This window comes from Pantherophis guttatus, chromosome 1 (genome assembly GCF_059756535.1).
Source record: "Pantherophis guttatus breed Tessera chromosome 1, ASM5975653v1, whole genome shotgun sequence".
In the NCBI taxonomy this organism is placed as follows: domain Eukaryota; kingdom Metazoa; phylum Chordata; class Lepidosauria; order Squamata; family Colubridae; genus Pantherophis; species Pantherophis guttatus.
Window position 1 is genome coordinate 334,433,182 of NC_142063.1, and position 27,376 is coordinate 334,460,557.

At 42.0% G+C, this 27,376-nt stretch overlaps 1 protein-coding gene across 4 annotated transcripts in view; it reads left to right on the top strand.

The window, feature by feature from the left end:
• GALNT17 (polypeptide N-acetylgalactosaminyltransferase 17) overlaps positions 1-27,376 on the top strand; it is a 361,062-nt gene that overhangs the window by 200,434 nt on the left and 133,252 nt on the right. For all 4 annotated transcript variants that reach the window (XM_034420811.3, XM_060693186.2, XM_087889549.1 and 1 more), the window contains one exon: positions 14,109-14,306. In XM_034420811.3, the coding sequence (XP_034276702.1) occupies positions 14,109-14,306 (198 nt within the window). The remainder of the gene's footprint in view (positions 1-14,108; positions 14,307-27,376) is intronic.

Consider the following 27,376-nt stretch of genomic DNA (forward strand, 5'->3'; position numbering starts at 1 on the left):
TCTATCTATCTATCTATCTATCTATCTATCTATCTATCTATCTATCATCCATCCATCCATCCATCCATCCATCCATCATCTATCATCTATCTATCTATCTATCTATCTATCTATCTATCTATCTATCTATCTATCTCTACCTACCTACCTACTTACCTACCTACCTACCTACCTACCTACCTTTCTACCTACCTACCTATTTTATTAGCCACCCATCTTACCATAAAATAACAATCAATGAAACAGAAAAGGGTGCTCCACCATTTGAGATTTTTAAGAAAAGATTGGACTTTTAATTTTCAAATTAGAACAGCCCCACAGCATCTGTGGCAAGCTACAGTGCTGTCGAAATTACAACATTTGATGACATCCTCACACAAATCCCGTCATTCCAAAATTGCACCACCATGTCTAATATTAAGTATCAAGATCACCCAAAATGTTACTACTGTTTAAACTGCCCTGGTAAGACCACACTTGAAACACTCCATCCAGTTTTGGTCCCCATGATATAAAAAAAGATATTGAGAGTCTAGAAAGAGTGCAGAGAAGAGCAACAAAGATGATTAGGAGGCTGGAGGCTAAGGCATACAATGAATGGCTACAGGAATTGAGTCTGTCTAGTCTAATGAAGAGAAAAACTAGGTGTGATGTGCTAGCAGTCTTTCAATATTTGTGGGACTGTCCCAGAGAAGAGGGATCCAGCTAATTCTCCACCGCATCTGAGGGCAAGACTAGAAGTCATAAGTGGAAGTTTATCAAAGAGAGATCCAACCTAGAATTAAGGAGACATCTCCTGACAGTAAGAACAATTAATCAGTGGAACAACTTGCGTCCAGAAGTTGTGGGTGATCCATCACTGGAGGTTATTAAGAAGAGATTGGATAGTTATTTGTTCTGAATGGTACAGCTTCTCCTGTTTTAAACAGGGGTTGGACTAGAAGACCTCCAAAGTCCCTTCCTACTCTGTAATTCTGTATTCTAGTCTGTGTTCTAGGAAAGGTTGCACACAAGAAGGAGCGATTCAAAACTCCTTACTCGTTTCTCAAGCAAAGGTTTGTAAGTCCAAGGGTTGGGTCCAACCATCTTCACCCAGCAGAGTGCCCTCCTACTTAATACGGGATCAAGGAGAAATTGGATACCTTATGCTTTTAGAGAGCACCAAATACATCAGGTTACCTCTTGTATATCATTCTATTCCTGGGCACAATCACCATGGCAACCACTTTGCAAGAACACCCACACTTGACTCAAAATTCCAAAGGTGCCTATGACCCTCAACATTTATATTTCACTGTTTTGGAAAGAAGAAAGATAAGAGAGAAGCATATAAGAGGCAGATGCCAGAATACCAGAATACCAGAATTGGAAGGGAACTTGGAGGTCTTCTAGTCCAACCCACTGCTCAAGCAGGAAACTCTAACATTTCAGGCAAGTGGTTGTCCAATCCAGTGGTGAAATGTAAAATTTGTTACTACCGGTTCTGTGGGCGTGGCTTGGGGGGGATAATATGACTGAGTGGGCGTGGCCAACTTTTTAAAAAACTTTTTTTTTATTGAAAAGTTTTAGAGAATTTTACAAATATTTTCCCATATCACCTCCCCACTCCCTCCTCAACCCTCCCCCACCCCGACTTCCCAGAGCAAAATACAGGGTATAGCATTCAACAAACATAAGCTAACCATCTATAGACTCCTATCTTCCTTTTGTACTTTAACTCCCCTTTTACTTGACTAAATATAAGTACTTTTTAAAAATCTCTATTTTCATTCATAAACTATTTGAAACTTTTTAGTCCGATATTTGTTTTGAATATAGTCAATCCATCTTCTCCATTCCAAAATATATCTTTCATTTGAATAGTCCTTCAAATATGCTGAAATTTTGGCTATCTCTGCTAAATTTGCTACTTTTAGTGTCCATTCTTCAATCGTAGGCAAATTTATTTTTATTTATTTATTTATTATTCGAATTTCTATACCGCCCTTCTCCTTTCAGACTCAGGGCGGTGAACAGCCAAAATAAAAACATTTATACATAAAGTACGATTAAAAATAGATTTAAAATAATTAAATTTGGCCCATAGTTTAAAATTTATCAATTTAAAATCCATATCAAAATTTAAAACCAACCATAAAATCATAAAATCAAGAGAGACCGGCTAACTGAAAGAGATGAGTTTTTTAGGACCCGACGAAAATCTTCCTTCTTCCAATACTAACTTTGTCAGATAACATTGTCTTATCTAATGTTGTCAGATAAGAGACAGCAGAGCCCAGAGCTGGATAATGGGCAGGGCAAGGGACTCAGAATACACCAGTGGTGAAATCTAAAATTTGTTACTACCGGTTCTGTGGGTGTGGCTTGGTGGTGGTGGGGTAATGTGACTGGGTGGGCATGGCCAATTTTTTTTTTTTACTTCTAAAACCATTTTTTTTACAACCTCTTAGGCTGAAGAGGTTGTAAAAAAAATGCTTTTAAAAGCCTCTGACGATCCCAGCTGTCTTGCCTGATCAGCAGAGGCTTTTTTTCCTTTTGGTTGTAGAAAAAATGCTTTTAAAATTAAAAAAAAAGCCTCTGATGATTGTGTGGCTCAGCTGGGCATGGGGTTGGCCAGGGATTTTTGCTACCGGTTCTCCGAACCACCCGCCTCCATCGCTACCAGATCAGGTGATCCGGTCTGAACCGGGAGCATTTCACCCCTGGTCCAATCTCTTTTTTAAAAGCTTCCAGTGTTGGAGCATCCACAACTTTTGGAGGCAAGTCATTCCACTGATTAATTGTTCTAACAGTCAGGAAAGGTGTGGTATTAGATATGGTGTAAAGAATATTTTTTAGAGAAATTCTAGGAGGAAATTACATCCCAATAATGCCTACTCCCAGGAGAATGGAGAAGCTTTAAGAAACATCCTGGCTTAGGCCCTGAATGACTCTTGTGTCTATTTCAGTTCATGATGGGTAAGCTAACATCAACATTAAACTGCTTTGATTCATGAGTTCCTTAGACCAACAGCCTACTAGGATCAACCTAGTTTCTACTTGATTCCTTGAAATCCTATTGTCCTTGTTCATAGTTTGGATAAGATTCAGTTTCAGGATCACACTCGATACCTCGGACAGGGATATGAGCAGCATATAAATTTAGTAAACAAATAAAGGGTTCCATGATGAGCATCCACCCTCTCTCAATCTCTCTCAGTATCCTAAACACAGCTAGTATTCTGAGTAAGAACAAGGACCTTCAACAATAGGCAATGTTCAAGTAATGAGCCGATCCAGGAGGATGGGTCCTGCAAGTCCTCCCTTTAATGGTTTGCTCATTTCTCCCTGTCTCCAAAATCAGTTTTAAGTGCTTCACAATTTACAAATGCTTTACAAATGCTTTCTTTCTTTCTTTCTTTCTTTCTTTCTTTCTTTCTTTCTTTCTTTCTTTCTTTCTTTCTTCCTTCCTTCCTTCCTTCCTTCCTTCCTTCCTTCCTTCCTTCCTTCCTTTCTTTCTATAACAAGGGTGGACTTTACTACTGTGAAGATATTCTTCCTAGTCGATGGGAGGAAGATGCTGCTGTTATTGGCTATTGATCGACATATTGATTTGGTGTTTATACTTTTTGTTATACAATGCATAGTATTGAAGTATTTAAACTGCTTAGATTTTAGTTATGGGTTCGAATGAAACAACCCGTAACTCCTAGTACTGTGATGGTGAACCCATGGCACGCGTGCCAGAGGTGGCACGCAGTGCCCTCTCTGTGGGCACGCGAGCTGTCACCCCAGTTCGGCTCCGCCGCACATGCGCGCGTGCCTCCCACCTACCAGCTAGTCTTTGGGTCTCTGCCACACATGTGCAGGGGGGCGGGGCACACGAGGGGGACCGTGCATGCGTGCAGGGGGGCACATGCAGGGGCGTGCACATGTGCAGGGGTGGGCAGCATGCAGGGGGAGTGCACACATCGCATTTTGGGGGTTCGGGCACACATGCACGCATTCACATGCATGTGCGCGCTCACTTTGGGCACTCGGTCCGGAAAAGGTTAGCCATAATTGTTCTAGTAATTAATAGTAGAGGGCCCGTTTTGGTGTAGTGGTTAAAGGCACCAGTCTTTAGCATGCAGGAGGCTGCGAGTTGTATTCTGATCTTCGACACAAAGCCAGTTTAGTGACTTGAGCCAACCCCACTCTCTCAATTATTAAAAAAAGACAACTACTTGGCAATCACTTCCAAAAATGTTGCCAAGAAAATTGCTTAGAATTGTCCAGGCACTCACCAATAAGGAAGACTGATTTAAAGGCAGAACTAAATAAGTAAGTAACTATTAGAAGAAATTGTGACCCGTCCTGAGCCAGGTTTTCAAACAAAACAGGATAATTGCTTGAAGCAGAGTTGAAACTTATTTGACAGCAAAACAAGGCAGCTTAGCAATTGAAGCTGGCCACAAATTGAAACAAAAGTTTGGTCCACATTTATGGAAAGTTCTATCTTTTTATTTTTTTTGAAAAAACTTTTTTATTTTAAAACAAAAACAAAACATAAAACCATCATCATTCCAAACAATTACAGACAGTGTGTCGATCAGTTAAAATTCTTTTGTGCTTAATCCCATCTTCAAAATACCAATTTGTAACAAAAGCTTATTTCTCATAAAAAAGAACCTCACATATTTTATCTTTACATCAATTTCATGTTTCATATTTCATCTCCATATTTTGTTATCTATCCATTGATAAAACAAATCCCATATCAAATAATATTGTTTTTCTTCCTGTTCTCTGATTTCAAATGTCAATTTACTCATTTCAGCACAGTCCATAATCTTCTTAATAACTTCATCATCAGTAGGTATCTTCTCTCCTTTCCAGTTTTTAGCAAATACAATTCTAGCCGCTGTTAAAACATTCACAATTAAATATTGCAATTCTCTTATTATATGTCTCTGGTAAATCCCTAATAAAAATATCTCTGGTTTAAAGTCAATATGTCTCTCTATCATTTTTTCCAACCATGTGTGTATTTTAGTCCTGAAAAGTTCTATCTTTTGTTGTAGAAATGCGTGAATGTAGTCCGTTCCCACCCATCCCGAAATATGCTGGGTCCAGTAGAGAGGAAATTCTCACCCTGCAGGGTTTTGCAATCTTTTTCCTTCTGTGAGCCCAGGTGTTGACCTTAGGTGATAGATTTGAAGTTGAGGGAGGCCTATTGTGTGTGTAAAAGATTTTCATCCCTTGAGGGGATTTTAATTAAGTTGCTGGTGTTTTCCAATTTTCTAGCTAAAGGCATGCTTAGTTTCAGCCTAGGTGTCAGAAACAGTGGAAAGTCTTAAGCAATCTTTTGTTTTATTGTCTGGGGTTCACTGATGGGTCAGAGATGGACAGGTTTATAGTGAGTGGCATGGATGGCAAGGTCGCATGGAGTTTTTTCTTCTCACATCACCTAAAGCCGTGATGGTGAACCTATGGCACGCATGCCAGAGGTGGCACGCAGCGCCCTCTCTGTGGGTATGCGAGCCGTCTCCGCAGCTCAGCTCTGCCGCGCATGTCTGCATGCCTCCCGCCAGCCAGCTGGTCTTCAGGTCTCTGCCACGCATGCATGGGGGGTGGGGCACATGCACAGGAGGGCACATGCATGGGGCAATGTGGTGGGGCACATGCGGGGGGCTCGGTGCATGCAGAGATGCACACACATGCACAGGGGGGCATGGGGGTTGTGTGTGAATGCATGGGGTGGAGCGCATGCGCATGCACAGGGGTGTGTGGTGGATGGGGCACATGCACAGGGGTAATGCACGCATTGCATTTTGGGGGTGCACACACACTTTGGGCACTTGGTCCGGAAAAGGTTAACCATCACTGACCTAAAGGCTTTCTTGCCAATATTCTAATTAGGTGGTTTAACAACCTGCCACAATACCAACCATTGAAGGAAGGAGTGTAGTGTAGTAGAAGGAGAGGCAAAACCTGGGGGCAGAGTCAAAAGAGGGATTAGCCTAGAATCCCTACATAGCCACAAGTGAACTAAGTCCAATTCCCTTTGATTTCCATTCACCCTTGTTTAACTCGAAGTAGGTGCTATTAGTTAAGAAGATTCTTGTCCATAGGCATGATTAGTAATAAATCAGTTTAATTGGACCTTCAGGTGTAGACCTGATCTTTCATGCCTGTCATTAATCATTATTACTCACAGTTAACACCTGCTTGGGGTTAAATAAGGGTCAAAAGTATGGGGTGGTGCACTTAGTTTGCTTGTAGCTATATAAGGATTCTAGGCTGATCACTCTTTTAACTCCTCCCTATGGTCTGCTACTCCTTCCCCTACAAAATAATTTGCATTGGCTTACATACAGTCATGTTACATACAGGGACTGCAAGAAATTAAAAGACAGTTGCCATAGGAAAGCTAAGGCAAATGTAGATAGGTTACTAAAAAGCAGAGACATCACCCTATCAACAAAAGTGCGTATAGTTAAGGCTATGGTTTTCCCAGTTGCAATGTATGGCTGTGAAAGTTGGACCATAAGGAAGGTTGAGCGCCAAAGAATTAAGGCCTTTGAACGATGGTGCTGGAGAAGACTCCTGCGAGTCCCTTGGACTGCAAGGCGATCAAACCGGTCAGTCCTAGAGGAAATCAATTCTGACTGCTTATTAGAAGGCCAGATCCTGAAGATGAAACTCAAATACTTTGGTCATCTAATGAGAAGGAAGGACTCACTGGAGAAGAGCCTAATGCTGGGAAAGATTGAGGGCAAAAGAAGAAGGGGACAACAGAGAATGAGGTGGCTGGATGGATTCACCAAAGCAGTCGGCATGAGCTTAAATGGACTCCATAGGATGGTAGAGGACAGGAAGGCCTGGAGGAACGTTGTCTATGGGGTCACGATGTGTTGGACATGACTTTGCAACTAACAACAACACATACAGTCATGCAGGCATCTCTTCCTTTCTCCTGAGACCGTAATAAATGCTTTTCATTTTTATTAACGTCATTTGAAAGACATTCTGTAGTGAGGTAGCAAGACTGATGTGGATCTTACAGAGCACTCTTGATGCTTTAAAGTACAATTAGACTTCATTTTGCCATTTATTTATCTGTTACGCTTCCATCCTTCCACTCTTCCAAGAATTCAACATTTCTCCTTCTTACTTTTCCTTGTGAAGCAGCCTGGCCTGGAATAGATGGATCGGGTCTAGGTCACCCCAAAAGTTGGCTGAGTGGGGCCTTGAATTTTATTTTTGCCAACCCTACACGCAGGAGGAAACCAATTAACCATAATTACTTTTAACAAAACCACTTTAAACTCCCTCTTCTTAAAAGCTACTTTTATGCCAGAGATATCTATTGAAGAGTATCGGTAGAGTTAAATTCTATTCTGTGAAAGGGCTAAAAATTAATGGGTTTTTCCATTTCTTCCTCCTCCCCTGGTAAACTCGATTTTATTTTTTTAGAAATAAAGATCATTTCTCTTCCGCTTTCTGCTTGATATAGATGTGACAGGAGAGCTTCATGCACAATTCATCCTGTGCCACAGAAAGAAGAAGCTATTGCTCCCAGGAGGAAAATTGTAGAATATCTGCAAAACAGATGGGTGGGGGGGGGGAGAGAATGGATTTCAAATGGGTTTATGGGTGTTTCCTTTTGAACAATGAACCCCAAAGATACGTTTCAAAGGCATCTTTTCAACCCTGGCATCTATAGGTCGAGCTTAAATGCTCTTATCCCTCTCGGGTTGCTCATTCTTCAAAGCTGGGTGTTATATACGCAGCAGAAAAAGCTGCTGTTTACTAAAAGGTCATCTGAAAAAGACCTTCACCAGAGGAGGTATTAAGCAGTTATCTCTGCTTTTGACTAGGCTGAGAGCCTGTTGTTTAAGAAAGCAGGTTGGTACCAGGATCACATTATGTGGATGATTTCATAGCATTAACTCTTCTTTCAGTCAAACTCATGCCAGGTTCCAAGTAATGTACCTACCACAAATCGAACTCCGAGGCATTTCATTTCCTCAAAGAACAAATTTATTTAGATACATCATCTTGGCACGAGCTGGTGGAAAGCCAGTACTGAAAGTTCCCACACTTTCCACCCCAGTATAAGTAGAAGTTTCTCAATTTTCCAAAACAACCTGTCACATTGTCCAACCAAGATGAGAGATGGTTGCTTGGCGACTTCTCCTCCTCTGGCCAGCCAGCCGTTGCAATGTACTTGACTCATTGACTACCCTATTTCCCTGAAAATAAGACATCCCCTGATAATAAGCCCAATTAGGCTTTTTGAGTGCATGTACTAATATAAGCCCCCCCGAAAATAAGCCCTCCCTGAAAATATTTAAATACAGAGCTGGAAATCAGGTAAGATTGCAAGAGGAGCCCCATCTTGCTCTACATGCCCCAAAATAATAAGACCTCCCCAAAAATAAGGCCAAGCGCTTATTTTGGGGTTCAAAAAAATATAAGACAGGGTCTTATTTTCGGGGAAACACGGTAGCTATGTTATTTTGGCTAAAGACTCCATCCTCCTCAGCTCTCCCCCCTTCAATCAGCTCCAAACTGTATCAAACTGAATTCATGTCAGAGTAACCAAAGATATAAACAATCCACATCCCACATTCTGGGCATCCCCCATATCCTCAATTTACAATCCTTCATTTAGTGACCATTCAAAGTTACAACATCATTGAAAAATGTAATTTATGATCGTTTTTCATACTTACAACCTTTGCAGCATCCCGATAGTTCATCACCTTCTTTTAATGACCCCATAATCCCTTGCAGGGTGGAGCCTGGGCAACTGAATGGAGCTGAGTGTTTACTGGTTGGATGACCTTCCTGTCGCCAATGCAGAGTTGTATTCAGCAAATATATTCTCATCGTGCCCAGAGAGAAATATCTGCCTCTACCTAGGATCAAACTCACAGCCTCCTGATTGTAAGGTGAAAGCTCTACCTCTAGGCCACTGCACCACTCAGCATCCCCATAGTTAAGTGATCAAAATTCAAATACTTGATAACTGACTCATATTTATGACGGTTGCAGTGTCCTGGGGTCATGTGATCATCTTTTGTAACTTTCTGACCATCAAAATCAGCCAGGAAGCCGGATTCACTTAACAACTGCATTACTAACTTAACAGCCATAGCGGTTTGCTTAACAACTGCAGCAAGAAAAATTGTAAAATGGGGCAAAACTCATCTAACAGCTATCTTGTTTAACAAAAGAAATTTTGGGCTCAGTTGTGGTCATACGTTGAGGACCACCTGTACTGAAATGCACTTTATATAGGGTTAGCCTTGAAAGAATATTTGTTCCGGTCCGCCAGCAGCCTGCGGAGCTGGCAGCAGAGTCGGACAGTGATGAGGCTGAGGAAGAACATGGGCCAGTCCTGGAGGCTGGGGAAGGCCCGGATGAGGGCTCTGCGTCAGAGGCAGAGATGGGGCCAGGGCCATGGGGGAGTGATGTGCGGACTTCGGAGCCTCCAGAGGCTGACAGTAGAGAGGCAGAGGAACAGGAGGAGCCTGTTCCTAGTGCGCTCATGAGAAGAGCTGCCAGAAGGCAGGAGCAGCTAAAGCAGAGAGGACGATTCGGGAGTAGGGCCAAGAAATGATTGGCCCCTCCCATAAGGCTTAAAAGACCAGCAACAGCTCTTGGCCTCTTTGCCGGAAAACAACGTTGAGAGAATTTTTCTTGTTTCACTGTATTCATTTCTTGTCGGTGTCTTCTGCTTCTGAACTTTTGCCAAGAAAAGCCTTTGGCAGTTTGCCTAATTATACCAAGGTCGGTGATAAACTGAGGAATGGTGTTCTGAATAATTTGTTTTAATTTAGTTTGGACTACACTGAGAATGAGTTAATTCTCAGCTGTTCTAATAAAGTCTGTTTTCAAACTGTTTGCATTTAATACTAACTACTTGGGCCTGGGTCACAACAATATTCAGAAGCTGCAGCTGGTGCAGAATGAGGTGGCATAAGCAGTTTGGGTGCCCTTAGGGTTGCATATGTAACACCTTTGGAACATTGAGTGCCAATTTGCTTATGGGTGCAATTTAAGGTGTTGGTCACGCTTTTAAAGTCCTTTATGGCATGGGACCAGGTTATCTAAGGAACCCTCTCATCCCATTTTTTAAAAATTATTATTATTTTATTTTATATGAATTCCATCTTTGTTATTTTTACAAATAACTCAAGGCTGGGAATATACCCAACACACCTTCCTCATCCTTCTATATCCTACACATCAAGAACCATTTGAGGTGGGTTGGGCTGAGAGAGAATGACCGGCCCAAAGTCACCCAGCCGGCTTTCATGCCTAAAGAAGGATTAGAACCAGGGGTGAAATCCAGCAGGTTCTGACAGGTTCTGGAGAATCGGTAGTGGAAATTTTGAGTAGTTCGGAGAACCGGCAAATACCACCTCTGGCTGGCCCCAGAGTGGGGTGGGAATGGAGATTTTGCAATATCCTTCCCCTAGGAGTGGGCAGGAAATGGGGATTTTGCAGTATCCTTCCCCTGGAAGTGTGGTGTGGTGTGGTGGGCATGGCACCACACGCCACGCCCACAGAACCTGTAGTAAAAAAATTTGGATTTCACCACTGATTAGAACTCACAGTCTCCTGGTGATTGGCCCAAAGTTACCAGTCAGCTTTCATGCCGTAGGTGGGACTAGAACTCACAGTCTCCTGGTGATTGGCCCAAAGTTACCAGTCAGCTTTCATGCCGTAGGTGGTACTAGAACTCACAGTCTCCTGGTGATTGGCCCAAAGTTACCAGTCAGCTTTCATGCCGTAGGTGGGACTAGAACTCACAGTCTCCTGATGATTGGCCCAAAGTTACCAGTCAGCTTTCATGCCGTAGGTGGTACTAGAACTCACAGTCTCCTGGTGATTGGCCCAAAGTTACCAGTCAGCTTTCATGCCGTAGGTGGGACTAGAACTCACAGTCTCCTGGTGATTGACCCAAAATCACCAGCCAGCTTTCATGCTGAAGGTGGAACTAGAACTTACAGTCTCCTGGTAATTGGCCCAAAGTCACCAGCCAGCTTTTATGGCTAAGGCAATTTCATCTACCCATCGTACCTCAACAGGCAGGGAGGGCACATTACAGAACCCATTGGTTAAAGAGCTTTGATTGGTGGGGTCTAGGAAGAAAGATTTCTTTCTGTTGCACAGTGACTTGCTTTCTGCTTGTCCCCAGAGGCAAAAGGCTCTCACCATCTTGGGCTTCTGGAAGAGCATTAAGTCCTGGCTCTGCTGACTGGCCTCAGAATCCCAGAATGCTTTGCACCCCTGGGGTTGATTGGAGGGCCGAACAGGCTCCTTCTGGCTTTTAACTTTACAATTGTCCCTTTTAACTTTGTTTTAATCGAGCTTTTAACATGTTTTTTTAACAATAGCATTTATTTCATTTTACTGTTTTATCTGCAAATTGCCCAGAGGCACGCAAGTGTGATGGGTGGTATAAAAATTTGGAAAATAATAAATAAATAAATAAATAAATAAATAAATAAATAAATAAATAAATGAGACACATTGAATTTAGGCACAGGCAGACTTTTGACCAAAGAAGGTGGGATTGTGGGAGGTGATAGAGAAGCACAATAGCAATAGCACTTAGATTTATATACCGCTTTACAGTGCTTTATAGCCCTCTCTAAGCGGTTTACAGAGTCAGCATATTGCCCCCAACAATTTGGGTCCTCATTTTACCCACCTCGGAAGGATGGAAGGCGGAGTCAACCTTGAGCCAGGTGAGATTTGAACTGCCAAATTGCAGGCAGCTGGCAGTCAGCAGAAATAGCCTGCAGTACTGCACTCTAACCACTCCACCAGCGTGGCTCAATGGATAGAGATTGAGCACAATGGATAGAGATAAGTGTGTTACTCACATAATCTTGGTGGCGCAGTGGTTAAAGTGCAGTATTGCGGGCAAACTCTGCCCACAGCCTGGAGTTCGATCCTAACCAGATCAAGGTTGACTCCGCCTTCCATCCTTCTGAGATCAGTAAAATGCAATATGCAGTAAATTGCAATATGCACTATGCAAATAATGCTTCTACATTTTAAATCACTCAGATAGTGCTGTAAAGCAGTATGGGGTGGTATATAACCCTAAATTGCTATGCTATTGCTATCCTATTGCTATAACAGTGCTGTGAATTTCTTTCTTTCTTTCTTTCTTTCTTTCTTTCTTTCTTTCTTTCTTTCTTTCTTTCTTTCTTTCTTTCTTTCTTTCTTTCTTTCTTTTGAGGGAAATGTTTCTTCCCCCTTCTAAGACAAGCAAATGAAGCATTGTATTGCCACATTTGGAAGCTGGCATGTTAGAGATTCAAAGAGAAACTCCTAATCTCGTATTATACTCGATTCTGATGGGAATATAAAGGGACCGTGATTAGTGTTTGCATTTAAATCTCAGGAGAAGCCTCCAAATTTGGAAAGCTTGCATGACATTGGAACTGTGTCACTCGCAGTGCTAATTTCTCATTCAGGCGATGTTTTAGTCAACCTGCGTCAGAAGTGGGAATACAGATTGGCAAATGTACAGTTAATTTCTTACCAGGTCTACTGAAAGGCAAGCCCTACAGAGTTTAAATGGAAACTTACCTTCAGGCATCTACCTCGAATTGCAGCCTAAAGTCCCCGTTGATGGATTCAATTGATCTCCCTCCCTTCCACAATCTTTGTTGTCAGCCTGTGTGAAATCTTTCCTGCATTTTGAATGGGGATAAGGAAAGATGTACTTGAATAACCTTGAGATAGCTGCCTCACCATCGCGTGCTCTTTTCACAAGATGTTTAAGGCGAAGTTCCTTGATGCTGTCTAAGCCGGTGCAATTGTTAAAGGATTTATTGACTTAACATAAGCCAAGACTGAATAAATATCCATATACTGTTTTCTTGAGTGGTTTATTTTATTGGGCTTTAACTCCATTTTATTATTATAAAGGCCAGTGATTTCCATGCACAAAGCTCTCAGCATCCCCATTAAAGATTCTTGCTTTCTATCTCTGGGAAATATATTGAAATAGGTAAAGGTTCTCCTTGCACATATGTGCTAGTCGTTCCCGACTCTAGGGGGTGGTGCTCATCTCCGTTTCAAAGACAGTGCTGTCCGAAGATGTCTCCGTGATCAGCATAACTCAATGCCAAAGGCGCACGGAACGCTGTTACCTTCCCACCAAAGGTGGTCCCTATTTTTCTACTTGCATTTTTTACGTGCTTTCGGACTGCTAGGTTGGCAGAAGCTGGGACAAGTAATGGGAGCTCACCCTATTACGTGGCACTCAGGGTTCGAACCGCTGAACTGCCAACCTTTCAATCGACAAGCTCAGCGTCTTACCCACTAAGCCACCGCGTCCCTTCCATATTGAAATAACCAATAGTTAAATGTTACAGTAGAAGCTGGATCCTGATTTCAATCCCTAGTTTCTTCCACTCAGGAATGGAATAGAATAGAGGGACAATGAGGTCTAATGGTTAAGGTGCTAGAATAAGATAGAGAAGAACCAGGTTCAGGTCTACCCTCAACACAGGTATCTTTGGATGAGTCGCTCTCCCTCAATCCAATGCTCTGCATTGTTGCTGTGAGCATACAATGAATGAAAATATTTGAAAGTTGCATTAGGACTCCAATGAAAAGTTAGGATATAAATTGTTGTTGTTGTTGTTGTTGATGATGATGATGATTTTGATGATGATGATAGAAAAGAAAGCAAAAATAATAGCAATAGTAATAGGCTTCTTGGGTGCAATTCTGAAACAATTGAAGCACCACTTGAACGCTATTGGCATTGACAAAAACATCATCAGTCAATTGCAGAAGGCAGCTTTAATTGGAACAGCTTACATCTGTGATGTACCGTTAACAACATCAGCTACCTATCTCAAATCGTTGGGAACTTGATAGGTGGATTAAAAATACCAAATTCAGTCTCAACATCTGGCTAACTGTGCAACCAACCATAATAGTATAGAATGTATGGTATTAGGTAGGTAGGTGGACTAGAATTTTGATTCCTGATAAAAAAGATTGCACATACCACAATGATGAAAACCAATCTAATCAATGGTGTGCTTCTTGGAATGTAATTGCCTAGCATCTTTCCAAACTAATGGTTTGGTTTTCTCTTCCAGGGCAGAGCCAGTTCTTTCAAGAATCCAGGAGAACCGGAAAAGGGTCATCCTCCCATCAATTGACAATATCAAGCAGGACACCTTTGAGGTGCAGCGCTATGAAAATTCAGCCCACGGATACAGCTGGGAGCTGTGGTGCATGTATATTAGTCCGCCAAAGGATTGGTGGGATGCAGGAGATCCTTCCTTACCTATCAGGTTGGTTCTGAATTGCAAGTTGTTAAGGTATTCACAGTGTTTTCTTTTTCAGAGTGGAATATAATATCACATAAATCAACATCTTAACCTGATGTTAATATTAGAACTTGGCCAATTTATCATATTAAAAGCTTCTCCTTCTGAACCAAGCTCTGAGTGAGCAGAATTTTGAACTGTTGACTGGAAACAAACAAACAAAAATATCTAGAAGAGACACCAGTTTTTCTTTTCTTAATTGTTCTTATTGCATTTATTGGATGGCTTTTCTTATAAAAGGGGTGAGCAACATGGTGTTGGTTCTAAGTAGACTTTAGGTAAAGGTAAAGGTTCCCTTCGCACATATGTACTAGTCGTTCCCGACTCTAGGCGGTGCTCATCTTTGTTTCAAAGCCGAAGAGCCAGCGCTGTCTGAAGACGTCTCCGTGGTCATGTGGCCGGCATGACTAAATGCCAAAGGTGCACGGAACACTGTTACCTTCCCACCAAAAATGGTCCCTATTTTTCTACTGGCATTTTTTACGTGCTTTCGAACTGCTAGGTTGGCAGAAGCTGGGACAAGTAACGGGAGCTCACCCCATTACGCGACACTAGGGATTCAAACCGCTGAACTGCCACCGCTCAGTGTAGACTTTATGTCCCCACTAATCATCAAAACTACCTCTTCCTCCTTGTCTTTAAGCCTACTTTATTTTTTAAAAAACCCAAATCTTAGCTTAGAAGCTAATTGGATCACTTTTAACTCTACAATATTCTCCCATTTTTTTGTCTGATTTTTCTCCAACATAAAAAGAAAAAGAAATTAATTACAAGAATGCCTCTAGAGACCCTACATACTCCCATAGATATATTTAAAAAATAGAAGATGGTGGGCAACTGAGGCCTATGGTGGGAAAGTATTCCCACTTTTCCCCAGAAAGCAGACCAAACAAACAGGGAATCAAAGAAATAAGAAGGCTAGAAATAAAGACAGAAAACCAACCATCACCATGTTGTATTTTAAGAAATGATGTTCCATGCCTCCTTACAAATCACCATTGCAGGTGATGTGTCATAGTGTTTGTGGATTTCTCTCAAAATTCTCAAGATACACAGCAGTCCAAAAAGATTGTCTATATCTTGCCTTTTTGTTTTCGCTTAACAACCCTGTTATCCCTTGCATCGAGGTGGCACTGGGGTGACTGAATGGAGCTGAGCATTTACTGGCAGGATGCCCTTCCTGACACCTACATGGAGCTCACAGCAGATATTTTCTCTTTGTGCCCAGAGAGAGAAGTATGTGCCACTACCTAGGATAGAACTCACAGTCTTTTGATTATTAGGCAAGAGCTCCATCTCTAGGCCACCATACCACACCACTCTTTCTCATTCCTGTTGAATTCTTATTCATTTATTAATATACATATACTATATATATGTGTGTGTGTGTTTTCTGAGGTTTTTGTGGGTGTTTGTATGTAGGTCTTTGGTTATTCGGGTTTTCTCCCACGTGAAATTGGAAGTGTCTTGGCGACGTTTCGATGAAGTCTCATTTGTCATCTTCAGGCTGGTGTTTTCGGCTTCGTGCTTCTGGGAGCAATGTGTGATCGCAGCTGTTTCTTCCTTTTAACTGCCAGTGGGGGTGTGAACTGATTGGGTGGGAGCTTGGCTGTGTTCTGATTGGGTGGAGGTGTGTTCTGATAGGTTGGGGGCTTGGCTGTGCTCTGATTGGATGGGGTGTGTTCTGTTTGGGTGGGGGCTTGGTTGTGCTCGGGTTAGTCTGAGTTGCAGGGGGATTTGAGCTGGTGAGCTGCGTTGCTGTTGTTTAGCTTCACGTTCGTGGTTGTGCCACATCTTCATGGTGGGTATCAGTTTGCTTCATGTATGGATTGGAGAGGTTTAAAGTGGCTAATAATGCAGCTGTGGTCTGGCTTCTGGTTTGTGGTCATGCCTCATCATCGGTGTGGGTTTGCTTTTTGCGTGGATGTGTGGTGGTGACATCCTGTGTGGTTTTCGTGAGTGTGGGTCTGGTGTCATTCTTTGTGTTAGGAACTCGTTTGTCAATAAGGGCGGGTTTCCAAATGGCTAGTAGGCGGGAGGTATCATCTCGTTTATTCATGCTGTGTGGGCGTTTTTCTATCTCGATGGCTTCTCTGATTATTCTGTTGTTAAAGTGTTCAGTTTTTGGCAATAGTTCTGGTCTTTTTAAAGTCAATTTCATGTCCTGTGGCTTTAAGGTGTTGGACCAGGGAAGAAGTTGGATCCTCTTTTCTGACTGAGTTCTTGTGTTCTTCAATGCGTGCATTTATTCTTCTGTTGGTTTGTCCGATGTATGTGATGGGGCAGGCGGTGCATGGGATTTCATATACTCCTTGATTTTCTAAATCAATTTTGTCTTTGGAGTTTCTTAGGATGGTGGATATTTTTTTTTTCTGCACAAACTGAAAAATATCCACCATCCTAAGAAACCCCAAACAATATCAATATAAATCATAAGGATACAAGCAACAAAATTAGTCATGCAGTCATAAGTGGGAGGAGATGGGTGGTGGGAACGATGAGAAGATTAATAGTAGTGCAGACTTAGTAAATAGTTTGACAGTGTTGAGGGAATTATTTGTTTAGCAGAGTGATGGCATTCGGGAAAAAACTGTTCTTGTATCTAGTTGTTCTGGTGTACAGAGCTCTATAGAGTCATTTTGAGGGTAGGAGTTGAAACAATTTATGTCCAGGATGCGAGGGGTCTGTAAATATTTTCACAGCCCTCTTTTTGACTCGTGAGGTATACAGGTCCTCAATGGAAGGCAGGCTGGTAGCAATTATTTTTTCTGCAGTTCTAATTATCCTCTGAAGCCTGTGTCTGTCTTGTTGGGTTGCAGAGCCAAACCAGACAGTTATAGAGGTACAGATGACAGACTCAATAATTCCTCTGTAGAACTGGATCAGCAGCTCCTTGGGCAGTTTGAACTTTCTGAGTTGGCGCAGAAAGAACATTCTTTGTTTGTGCTTTTTTGATGACGTTTTTGATGTTAGCTGTCCATTTTAGATCTTGAGATATGGTAGAACCTAGAAATTTGAAGGTCTCTACTGTTGATACTGTGTTATCTAGTATTGTGAGAGGTGGAAGTATGGAAGGGTTTCTCCTAAAGTCTACCACCATTTCTACAGTTTTGAGTGTGTTCAGTTCCAGATTGTTCCAGTCGCACCATGAGGCTAGTTGTTCAACCTCCCGTCTATATGCGTATTCATAATTGTCTTGAATGAGACCGATCACTGTTGTGTCATCTGCGAACTTCAGTAGTTTAACAGATGGATCGTTAGAGATGCAGTCATTGGTATACAGAGAGAAGAGAAGTAGGGAGAGCACACAGCCTTGTGGGGGAGGACTCGTGTACTAATTGAACAGGTATCTGATGTGATTCTGCTTAGCTTCACCTGCTGCTTATTTTGTAGTTGCTGTTTTTCTCTGGTCCTTTATGTCATATGCCTTTTCTATAAGATTAAAAAGAAAAATAGAAAGTTGGGAACCATTTTATGCCTGAAAAAGAGATTGGCAAACCACTCTGTGCTGTTACTAATAAAACCGCATAGGGTTAATGGGCACAAAGAATACTTTTAGGGACTGAAGGAAGAGCTGCAACCAAGACAATGGATAGAGGAAAAAAATTTAAGTCCGAGGCAGAAATGTAATTTGAGAAAATGTTTCAAGGTTGACCTTCCCTAGTTCTCTTGTAGATAAAGGGATGGAGAGAGGGAAGACATGCATTCAGACTTGCAAGGTTCTATTACTGTAATTTTATAATAAAAGTAGCATTAACATTCATAACTTTAGTTTCCTTGTCTGGTTGACCTTGAAAGGTTGTCCATAAAGCCATCAGAAGCTGAAAGTAAATTAGCAGCATAACAGAATAGCAATAGCACTTAGACTTATATACTGCTTCACAGTGCTCTACACCAGTGGTGGGTTGCCCCCGGTTTGGACCGGTTTTATAGAACCGGTAGTAAAACCGGCGGGAGGCTCCGCCCACCGACCCCAACATCACGAGGAAGCTTCTGTGTGCGCAGCCCCGTTGTGAACCGGTAGTAAAGCTAAGTAGAACCCACCCCTGCTTTACAGCCCTCTCTAAGAGGTTTACAGAGTCAGCATATTGCCCCCAACAATCTGGGTCCTCGTTTTACTGATCTCGGAAGGATGGAAGGCTACGTCAACCTTGAGCTGGTGAGACCCAAATTGCCAAACTGCTGGCAGGCAGCAGGCAGCAGAAGTAGCCTGCAGTACTGGATTCTAACCCCTGCACCACCACAGCTAACACATCTGGAAGAGACCTTGGAGATCTTCTAGTCCAACCCTCTGCTCAGACAGGAAACCCTACATTTCTGACAAATGATTGTCCAATCTCTTCTTTAAAACTTCCAGTGTTGGAGCGCCCACAACTTCACTGATTAAATTGTTCTGTCAGGAAACTTCTCCTTCCATCTAGGTTGCTTCTTTCCTTGATTAGTTTCCATCCACTGCTTCTTGTCCTGCCTTCAAGTGCTTTGGAGAATAGGTTGACTCCCTCTTCTTTATGGCAACCCTTTAAATATTGGAACAGTGTTACCATGTCATCCCTAATCCTTTTTTTCTTAAACTAGACACACCCAATTTCAGGAACCATTCTTTATAGGTTTAATGTCCAGTCCACTGATCATCTTTGTTGATCTTCTAGAGTCTCAACACCTTTTTTTACATCATTACATCTTGTTTACCCGAAGGAAACTTTGCTTTTAAGTGACATTCTACATCTGCTCCTAAAGATTGATGTTGGGCACCTCATTTCTAAGTAGACCATCATTTTCCTGTCCTCTAATTTCCACCTACAAAATCTTTAACACCTGTGCCAATAAATGCCACAGCACAGGAACAATATACAAATGTAGAAAAAGAGGTTACTGATCATTGCCTTGTGCAAATTGTTGCAAAGATGTCCAACTTGACCTGAAGTGACCTCCAAAAAAGTCACTGGAACTAGATCAGAAGCCCAGTAGAACTATCATCAAAGTGCAGGAAGAGAGATGAAATAAAATCTATGAAGCCATAGCTTGGAAGGAGACAAGATAATATCACAGAGCAGAATTGGGTTTTTCAGTCTGAATCGTCATAGTGGAAAATAGAAGAATAACTCCCCAGACAGGCATGGTATATTTGAAAGACATTCCATCTGCTTGCTGTCCGTACAGTCTGCTCTCTTTGAGTGAAGGAACAGACAGCCTCTCTCTCTCTCCTGGGGCGAATTGCCCAGAATCAAATGAAACAGTAATGCTTCACGAAAAAAGTGAACTTGAGGTGGGGGGTTGGAGAACGACTTATTTGATCCCTGGGATAAAAATAACTAGATTTGAAAGTGGGATAATAAGTTCTGATCAGGGAAGAAAACCAAAAGGACTTAGAGACCATCAGTATGAAACTTGCTTATTTGCTGATTTGCAAAGTTGGAAGAAAACTCAAAGATTACCAGATCTTGCTTTGTTAAAATGATAGGTGATCATCCATTCCATGCTTAATGATATTGAACGTGTAGGGGAAGGAGTGGCAGAATCAAGGGACAGTGTCAAACGAGGGATCAGCCTAGAATCCTTACATAGCCACAAGTGAAAGAGATCCAACTGTCCTTGAATTCTATTGACCCTTATCTAACTGAGAGGGATCTTGAAGTCCTAGTGGATAACCATTTAAATATGAGCCAACAGTGTGCAGCAGCTGCCAAAAAAGCCAACACAGTTCTAGGCTGCATAAACAGAGGGATAGAATCAAGATCACGTGAAGTGTTAATACTACTTTATAATGCCTTGGTAAGGCCACACTTGGAATACTGCATTCAATTTTGGTTGCCACGATGTAAAAAAGATGTTGAGAAAGAGTGCAGAGAAGAGCAACGAAGCTGATTAGGGGACTGGAAGCTAAAACATATGAAGAACGGTTGCAGGAACTGGGTATGTCTAGTCTAATGAAAAGAAGGACTAGGTGAGACATGATAGCAATGTTCCAATATCTCAGGGGCTGCCACAAAGAAGAGGGAGTCAAACTATTCTTCAAAGCACCTGAGGGTGGAACAAGACGCAATGGGTGGAAACTAATAAGGAGAGAAGCAACTTAGAACTAAGGAGAAATTTCCTGACAGTTAGAACAGTTAATCAGTGGAACAACTTGCCTCTAGAAGTTGTAAATGTTCCAACACTGGAAGTTTTTAAGAAGATGTTGGATAACCATTTGTCTGAAGTGGTGTAGGGTTTCCTGCCTAAGCAGGGGGTTGGATTAGAAGACCTCCAAGGTCCCTTCCAACTCTGTTATTCTATTCTATTCTATTCTATTCTATTCTATTCTATTCTATTCTATTCTATTCTATTCTATTCTATTCTATTCTATTCTATCCTATCCTATCCTATCCTATCCTATCCTATTCCATTCCATTCCATCCCATCCCATCCCATCCCATCCCATCCCATCCCATCCCATCCCATCCCATCCCATCCCATCCCATTCCATTCCATTCCATTCCATTCCATTCCATTCCATTCCATTCTAACTCAAGCAGGTGCTAACTGTTACTTGAGAATATTCCTGTGCATAGGCATGAGTAGCCACAAATCAATTTAACTGGACCTTCACATTGAGAAAATGGAGGCTTAATGATCTTCAGTAGAGAGTCCACAATCACTCAAAGATGGCAGCTGCCCAGCTGCTTGTAACCTAAAACAATTCTGCTGTTGAAGCCAATCTTTTTCTTGTAATCAAAACCCACTAACATCTGAAACAATGGGTGACCAATTATCTAACCTTTTTAAGCCATTGGCTTCTTAAAGACATCTTTGAAAAGTTCTTCACCATTGTTTCTGGTTTTCATCACCCTGAGTAATTGAGCTTCACCCTAAAATTTGGCTAGCCTGTTACTTAGTTTATGGCTCCAAATGGAATGGTGTCACAAGGGAGTTAAGACAGATTTACAAGGCCAAATTTATGGAGACATTGATGGCTACCAGACATGCAGAGTATACATTATCTCCAATAATAGAGACACCGTGTCTGCTAATACCAGATTTCTTTCTTTCTTTGATTTTATTTTTTTTAAAAATCCCACTTTTATTATTTTATAAGTAACGTAGGGCAGGGAACTTACATATTGCTCTTTCCTTATGTGGGTTGAACCGAGAGAAAAGGACTGGCCCAAAGACACCCAGTTGGCTTTCGTACCTAAGGTTAGATTAGAACTCAGAGCCTCCTGGTTTCTAGTCTTGGAGCTTAACCACTATTCTGAAGCTGAAGAAGGGAGTGTTTTTGTCTTGATGCCCTGCCTGGGGTTTGTCCAGAAACATTTAGGAATCTGGATAGTAGATTAGATTATTTTTTAGATTATACTGGCCTGTTATCTAGCAATTTATGTTATTTCATTAAGTGTTTGTTTAAAGTTTTAACAAATATCTGGGTTCCAGATAAAATATATTCACCTATAAGTCTTTCCAAGGAGTGATAGATAGAAGGTTTATAAATAAATTATCAGCACACAAATATGAAGCTAAAAATTAAAATATTTCCTTTATAGGGCCAGTTGGGGCAGGAATCTTGTTGGAGATCAAGAGTGAAGTCCATGGAGACATTGGTAGTTGCCAGCTTTATGATGGGAAGGTGCAAAAATAAGACAAGTGACACCAAAGGGAGCAATCCCCCCTTCTAATCTTAGCATCCTTTCCTCCTGAATTATGCCACTGCATATAACTGTCTGGAAAAAAAAAGGGCTCATAATTCATGTATGTAAAGGGGCTATGGGAGAAAAGCCAGATTGCAATCAATATTACACAAGTCCTGGCATACAAATATCGAAACTCAGAAAGCAGATGCTTGGCCAGAGTTTTACTAGTCTCAGAATGACTTGTTCCAACTGAGCCTGGAAGGGTTTGCGAACATCAAAGCCAAAAGAAAAGGGAGAAAGGAGGAAGAATCTGGATGAAATAAGAAAATGTGTTAATGATATTGCCATCTACATGTGTGCAGTTCTGGTATTAGAATGGGGAGGGAGGGGACGTAGAAGTGAATAGCCCTTAAGACTTCCATTCAGTTGAACTTTGTGCTTGGTTTAAAAAAAAAAAGGACATACACAAGACAGGACAATATTCACTGTTCTATAACAATGATGGCAAACCTGTGGGCGTGGCATGGCTTGGTGGGCGTGGCATGGCTTGATGGGCGTTGCAGTGGAAGGATACTGTAAAATCTCCATTTCCTCCTGATCAGTTGGGACTTGGGAGGCAGAGAATAGATGGGGGTAGGACCAGTCAGAATTCTTCAAACTACTCAAAATTTCCACTACTGGTTCTCCAGAACTGGTCAGATCCTGCTGAAACCCACCTCTGGAGCACACGTGCATCTGGGCCACAACCCGGAAGAAGAGCTGCCCAGAGCTCATGTACGTGCCCGAAAATGAACTTCTGGTTTCAGCCAGCTACTCTTCCGGGTTTATGGCGCGCATGCGCACGTGACGATCAGCTGGCCGGTGCGCATGCTCACGGATGGAAAATGGAAGACCAGCTCTTCCAGTTTCCAGCACTGCCGCGTGCAAAAAGACTAGCTGATTGTCGCACGTACATGCATGCCAAAAACCCGCATGAGGAACAGGTGATGCCGTGCGTGCAGGGTGACATGGCTCCATGTGCCACTTTGGGCATGCGTGTCATAAATTTGCCATTACCGTCCTATAAGATATCAATAGAAGAGAATATTTGTAGCTCAGGGTTGAAATCTGGAGTCCTCAATTCTCTCTGAGCTTGGCTGTTTTCTTGAAATGTCTGGAAGGAAACAGCCAAGCTCACAGAGCACCGAGGATCTCACTGTTCTATAAGATTCCAGCCATACTTAAAGCTTTTATTATTATTATTATTTTGTGAATGATGAAGATGTTCTGTGAATTACAATGGTTGGGGTTTTTTTCCCACTTTAGAAGAAAAGCTAAATCAAAACATGATGCAAATTGTGCAGACATATCTATCAAGTAGTCTGATATGAGCCTTTTTTTAAAAAAGTCAGAAGACAAAACATCTGTGTTTTTTTTCCCCAAGAATAGGCTTACCATATTTCTTATTGTTTTTATTATTGCTGTTGGTGTGTTATTACTGAGACAATTGTCTTCCGTCAGTCTGCAGTTCACTTTGGCATGGCCTTTTAAAAATAATAATAATTACCAGCATGATTGTCGGGAGATGAACGTAGATTTCAGTAGATGGGGGAAAATAAATATATAAAACAGGAATGGAATCGTGTTTTACTATTTTCCCGAGGTTCATCCAGGGAAAACAAGGAGTTTAGTCTTGACTTTCTGTGCAGGGAGGGTCAGCTACAGCCCCGTTATGACCTGTAGTCTTCAACTCCCAGAATTCCTGAGCCAGCCGTGCATAAAGTAAAATAAAATAAAAATCTTTGGGAAGGGGGTAGGTGTCTGTCGTAACTTCAAACAGTCCCTATGTGACTGTTTGTAAGTTGAGGTCTATCTGTAAACTCTTTTCCAAGTCTTTCCTTAATGGTTCCTTCCTTCCTTCCCTCCTTCCTCCCTAAAGAAGCTTTCATGCCTCAACCAAGCTTGGCTCTCAATTCCTTTACATTCGGTTAAAGTTGAGATTGGGGTTCATTTATTCAAAAGAAACTTCATCACCTTTTCCAAATCATCTTCCTTCCTTCCTTCCTTCGTTCCTTCCTTCGTTCCTTCCTTCCTTCCTTCCTTCCTTCCTTCCTTCCTTCCTTCCTTCCTTCCTTCCTCCCAATTCCAATTCCAATTCCAATTCAAACCTTTATTGTCAGAGTACAAGATGTATACAATGAGATTGGCTGAGCCTCCCTTCGTACACGCCCCCCCCCAACACAATACAACTCACAGTGAAAGACAATCCCTACCCAGTGAATCCTACTAACAAACACTCAGTCCTATTGCACAATGTGAACTTATTGTACATCGCCCCGCAAGTCAATCCCTCCCTCCCTCCCTCCCTCTCTCTCTCTCTTTCTTTCTTTCTTTCTTTCTTTCTTTCTTTCTCTTTCTTTCTTTCTTTCTTTCTTTCTTTCTTTCTTTCTTTCTTTCCTTTCTTTCTTTCTTTCTTTCCTTCATTCTTTCCTTCCTTCCTTCCTTCCTTCCTTCCTTTCGTTCTCTCTCCTTTCTTTCTTTCTCTCCCCCTTTCTTTCTTTCTTTCCTTCCTTTGTTCCTTCTTTTTCTTTCTTTCTTTCCTTCCTTCCTTCCTTCTTTCTTTCCTTCCTTCCTTCCTTTCTCTCTCCTTTCTTTCTTTCTTTCTTTCTCCTTTCTTTCTTTCCTTCCTTTCTTCCTTCTTTCTTTCCTTCCTTTGTTCCTTCTTTCTCTTTCTTTCCTTCCTTCCTTTCTCTCTCCTTTCTTTCTTTCTCTCTCCTTTCTTTCTTTCTCTCCCCCTTCCTTCCTTCCTTTCCTTCCTTCCTTCTTTCTCTTTCCTTCCTTCCTTCCTTTCTCTCTCCTTTTCTTCTTCCTTCCTTCCTTCCTTCCTTCCTTTTTTTCTTTCTCTCCTTTCCTTCTTTCTCTCCCTTTCTTTCTTTCTTTCTTTCTTTCTTTCTTTCTTTCTCTCCTTTCTTGCTTCCCTCCTTCCTTTCCTTCTTTCCTTCCTTCCTTCTTTCTCCTTCCTTCCTTCCTTCCTTCCTTCCTTCCTTCCTTCCTTCCTTCCTTCCTTCCTTTCCCCTAGTCATGTTTTTGATGCCTGGTCACTGCCTGCATTAGTTCTTGCAAGTTTTCTTAATAAAATCTGCCTGCTTCCAGCTCCTGTTCGTACATAGCTTTAATTTCCAGTTAAAGGCATCCCTCTTTTTTTCACCTTCATGGGCACAAAAATAGCCTCCCCCCAAACCACTCCCCCCCACCTTTCCTTACTTTTACATTTCATAGCTGAAGTTGGAAGAAAAATTGTTTTAGAGCCCATGACCTACCGAGAATTTCATTGGGGAATTCCAGGATGATAAACAGACATTTCAAGTGAGATCCTGAAACACAACTGATATCCGTTGTTGTCAGGTGCTTTATAAAACCGGGGAAACTTAAATTGGTAATGATGGCAGCGAGCAAATGTGTTTCTGCAGCCTCACGATCATGCCGAAGTCAAGCAGCACCACTAAACCTAGAGGGAAATTAAGAGGGAAGGAATTTCGAGCCATGCTAAGTAAAAGTCCCATATGAGTGCACACATACGGCTAGCACACTGGTTACATTTCTGAGAGGCTTCCCATGCAGAGGCAAACATCCATCTAATTAGAAGCATTTCTGAACCCTGCCCAAGAACTGTTCAGGTTGCAGTAAGAAAAGCTGGGAATTTGCTGCCTTCTTAGGGGTTTCTAAGCTGGCTGGGGAATTCTGGGAGTTGAAGTCCACAAGTTTGAGAAACTTTATCCTACAGCCTTCGAAAAGCCAGTTTACTGTAGTGCAGGGGTCCCCATCCCCTGGTCCGTAGACTGGCACCGGTCCATGACCTACCAGGAACTGGGCCATGCAAGTGAGCAAAGTCCCATCTGCACACACACAGGATGCAGGCAGTGAGCGAAACTATGCTCCCCCAGGTCCGTGAAAAAAATCGCTCTTTGCTGAATCGATCCTTGGTACCCAAAAGGTTGAGGGCTTCTACTATAGTGGTTAAGGCACCAAGCTGAAAATGATGAGATTGTGGATTGCTGGATTGTTGCAATGTGCTTTACATGGGGCTGCCCTTGAAGACTACTCAGAAGTTACAAGTGGTCCAGGATGCAGTAGCATGGGCAGTATTGGGTGCCAATAGGTTCACCCATGTTATACTCTGGTTATGCAATCTGCAGGTTTTTTTCCAGGTGCAATTCAAGGTGGTGGCTATCACCTTTAAAGTCCTATGTGACATGGGACCTGTTTATTTGTGGGACTTCATTTCCCTAAGAATATCCACTCGATCCACTCGATCAAATAGACTGGGCATGGACTAGGTCCTCTCACTAAAATCTTGTTATCTAGTGGGACTTGGAAGTGTGCTTTTTCTGTGGCTGTCCCTACCCTTGTGGAACACTTTCTTGCTGGCAATTCAAACAGCCGCCATCCATCTAACCTTTAGAAATCCTTCCTTCCTCCCTCCCTTCCTCCCTCCCTCCCTTCCTTCCTTCCTTCCTTCCTTCCTTCCTTCCTTCCTTCCTTCTAAGCAATCACATTCTTCCCCATTTTTCATTGGAGTACCTAAGCCTCATCATCTATAATTCAAATGCAGTAGAAAGCTTTAAAATATATTTCTAAAGCTTCTGTTCCTTTCCTTTTCCTTCTCCCTCTCCTTTTCCCTCCCTCTCCATCTTCCCTTTCCTATTCCCTCTTTATCGTCCCTTTCCCCCTGCCTCTCCCATTTCCCTTTCCATCTCCTTTCCCCCCTCTCCTTTTCTCCTTTTCTTCCAGTAGAAATCTCTCTCTCTCTCTCTCTCTCTCTCTCTCTCTCTCTCTCTCTCTCTCTCTCTCTCTGTCTCTCTCTCTCCCCCCCCATGTGTGTCTGTGTCTGTTTCTGTGTGTGTGTGTGTGTGTGTGTGTGTGTGTTTTACTAATTGCACTGTTAAAAATGGGCAGTTTTGTCACCAAATTATGGGCAGAGTTTTATTGAGTCTCTTGCAGAGAAGGTACCAAAATCTTCCCGGATTTTGAAATGTTTGCCAGCCAATCCCCTTTAGAACAGCGAGGCCTTAGCTTTTTCAACAAACAAATGCTGACAGATGAGCTAACATTACCTCCCAATTTATTATGCTAGCATAGTAAATAAGGCTTGAAATGAGGCTCCCCATTCTCAGGATTCAATTAATCTACTTTTGTTCCATGCATGCACGCTCTCCTCTTTCTCTGGTCCCCCTTTTTGAAAGATTTACTTCTTTGCCGAGCCCATGCATGCATAATACCGGGGATTGGATAAATAACTTGTGGCATTTTTATCGGAAAATAAGGCAACATTATCATTTTTTCCTCCATTTTGCGAGATGCAATAAGCTTAAATTTCCTCATGAAATCTTTTGAGAGCTCACACTGTATAATAAGATGGAAATAGATATGGTATGATGGTAGTAGTGC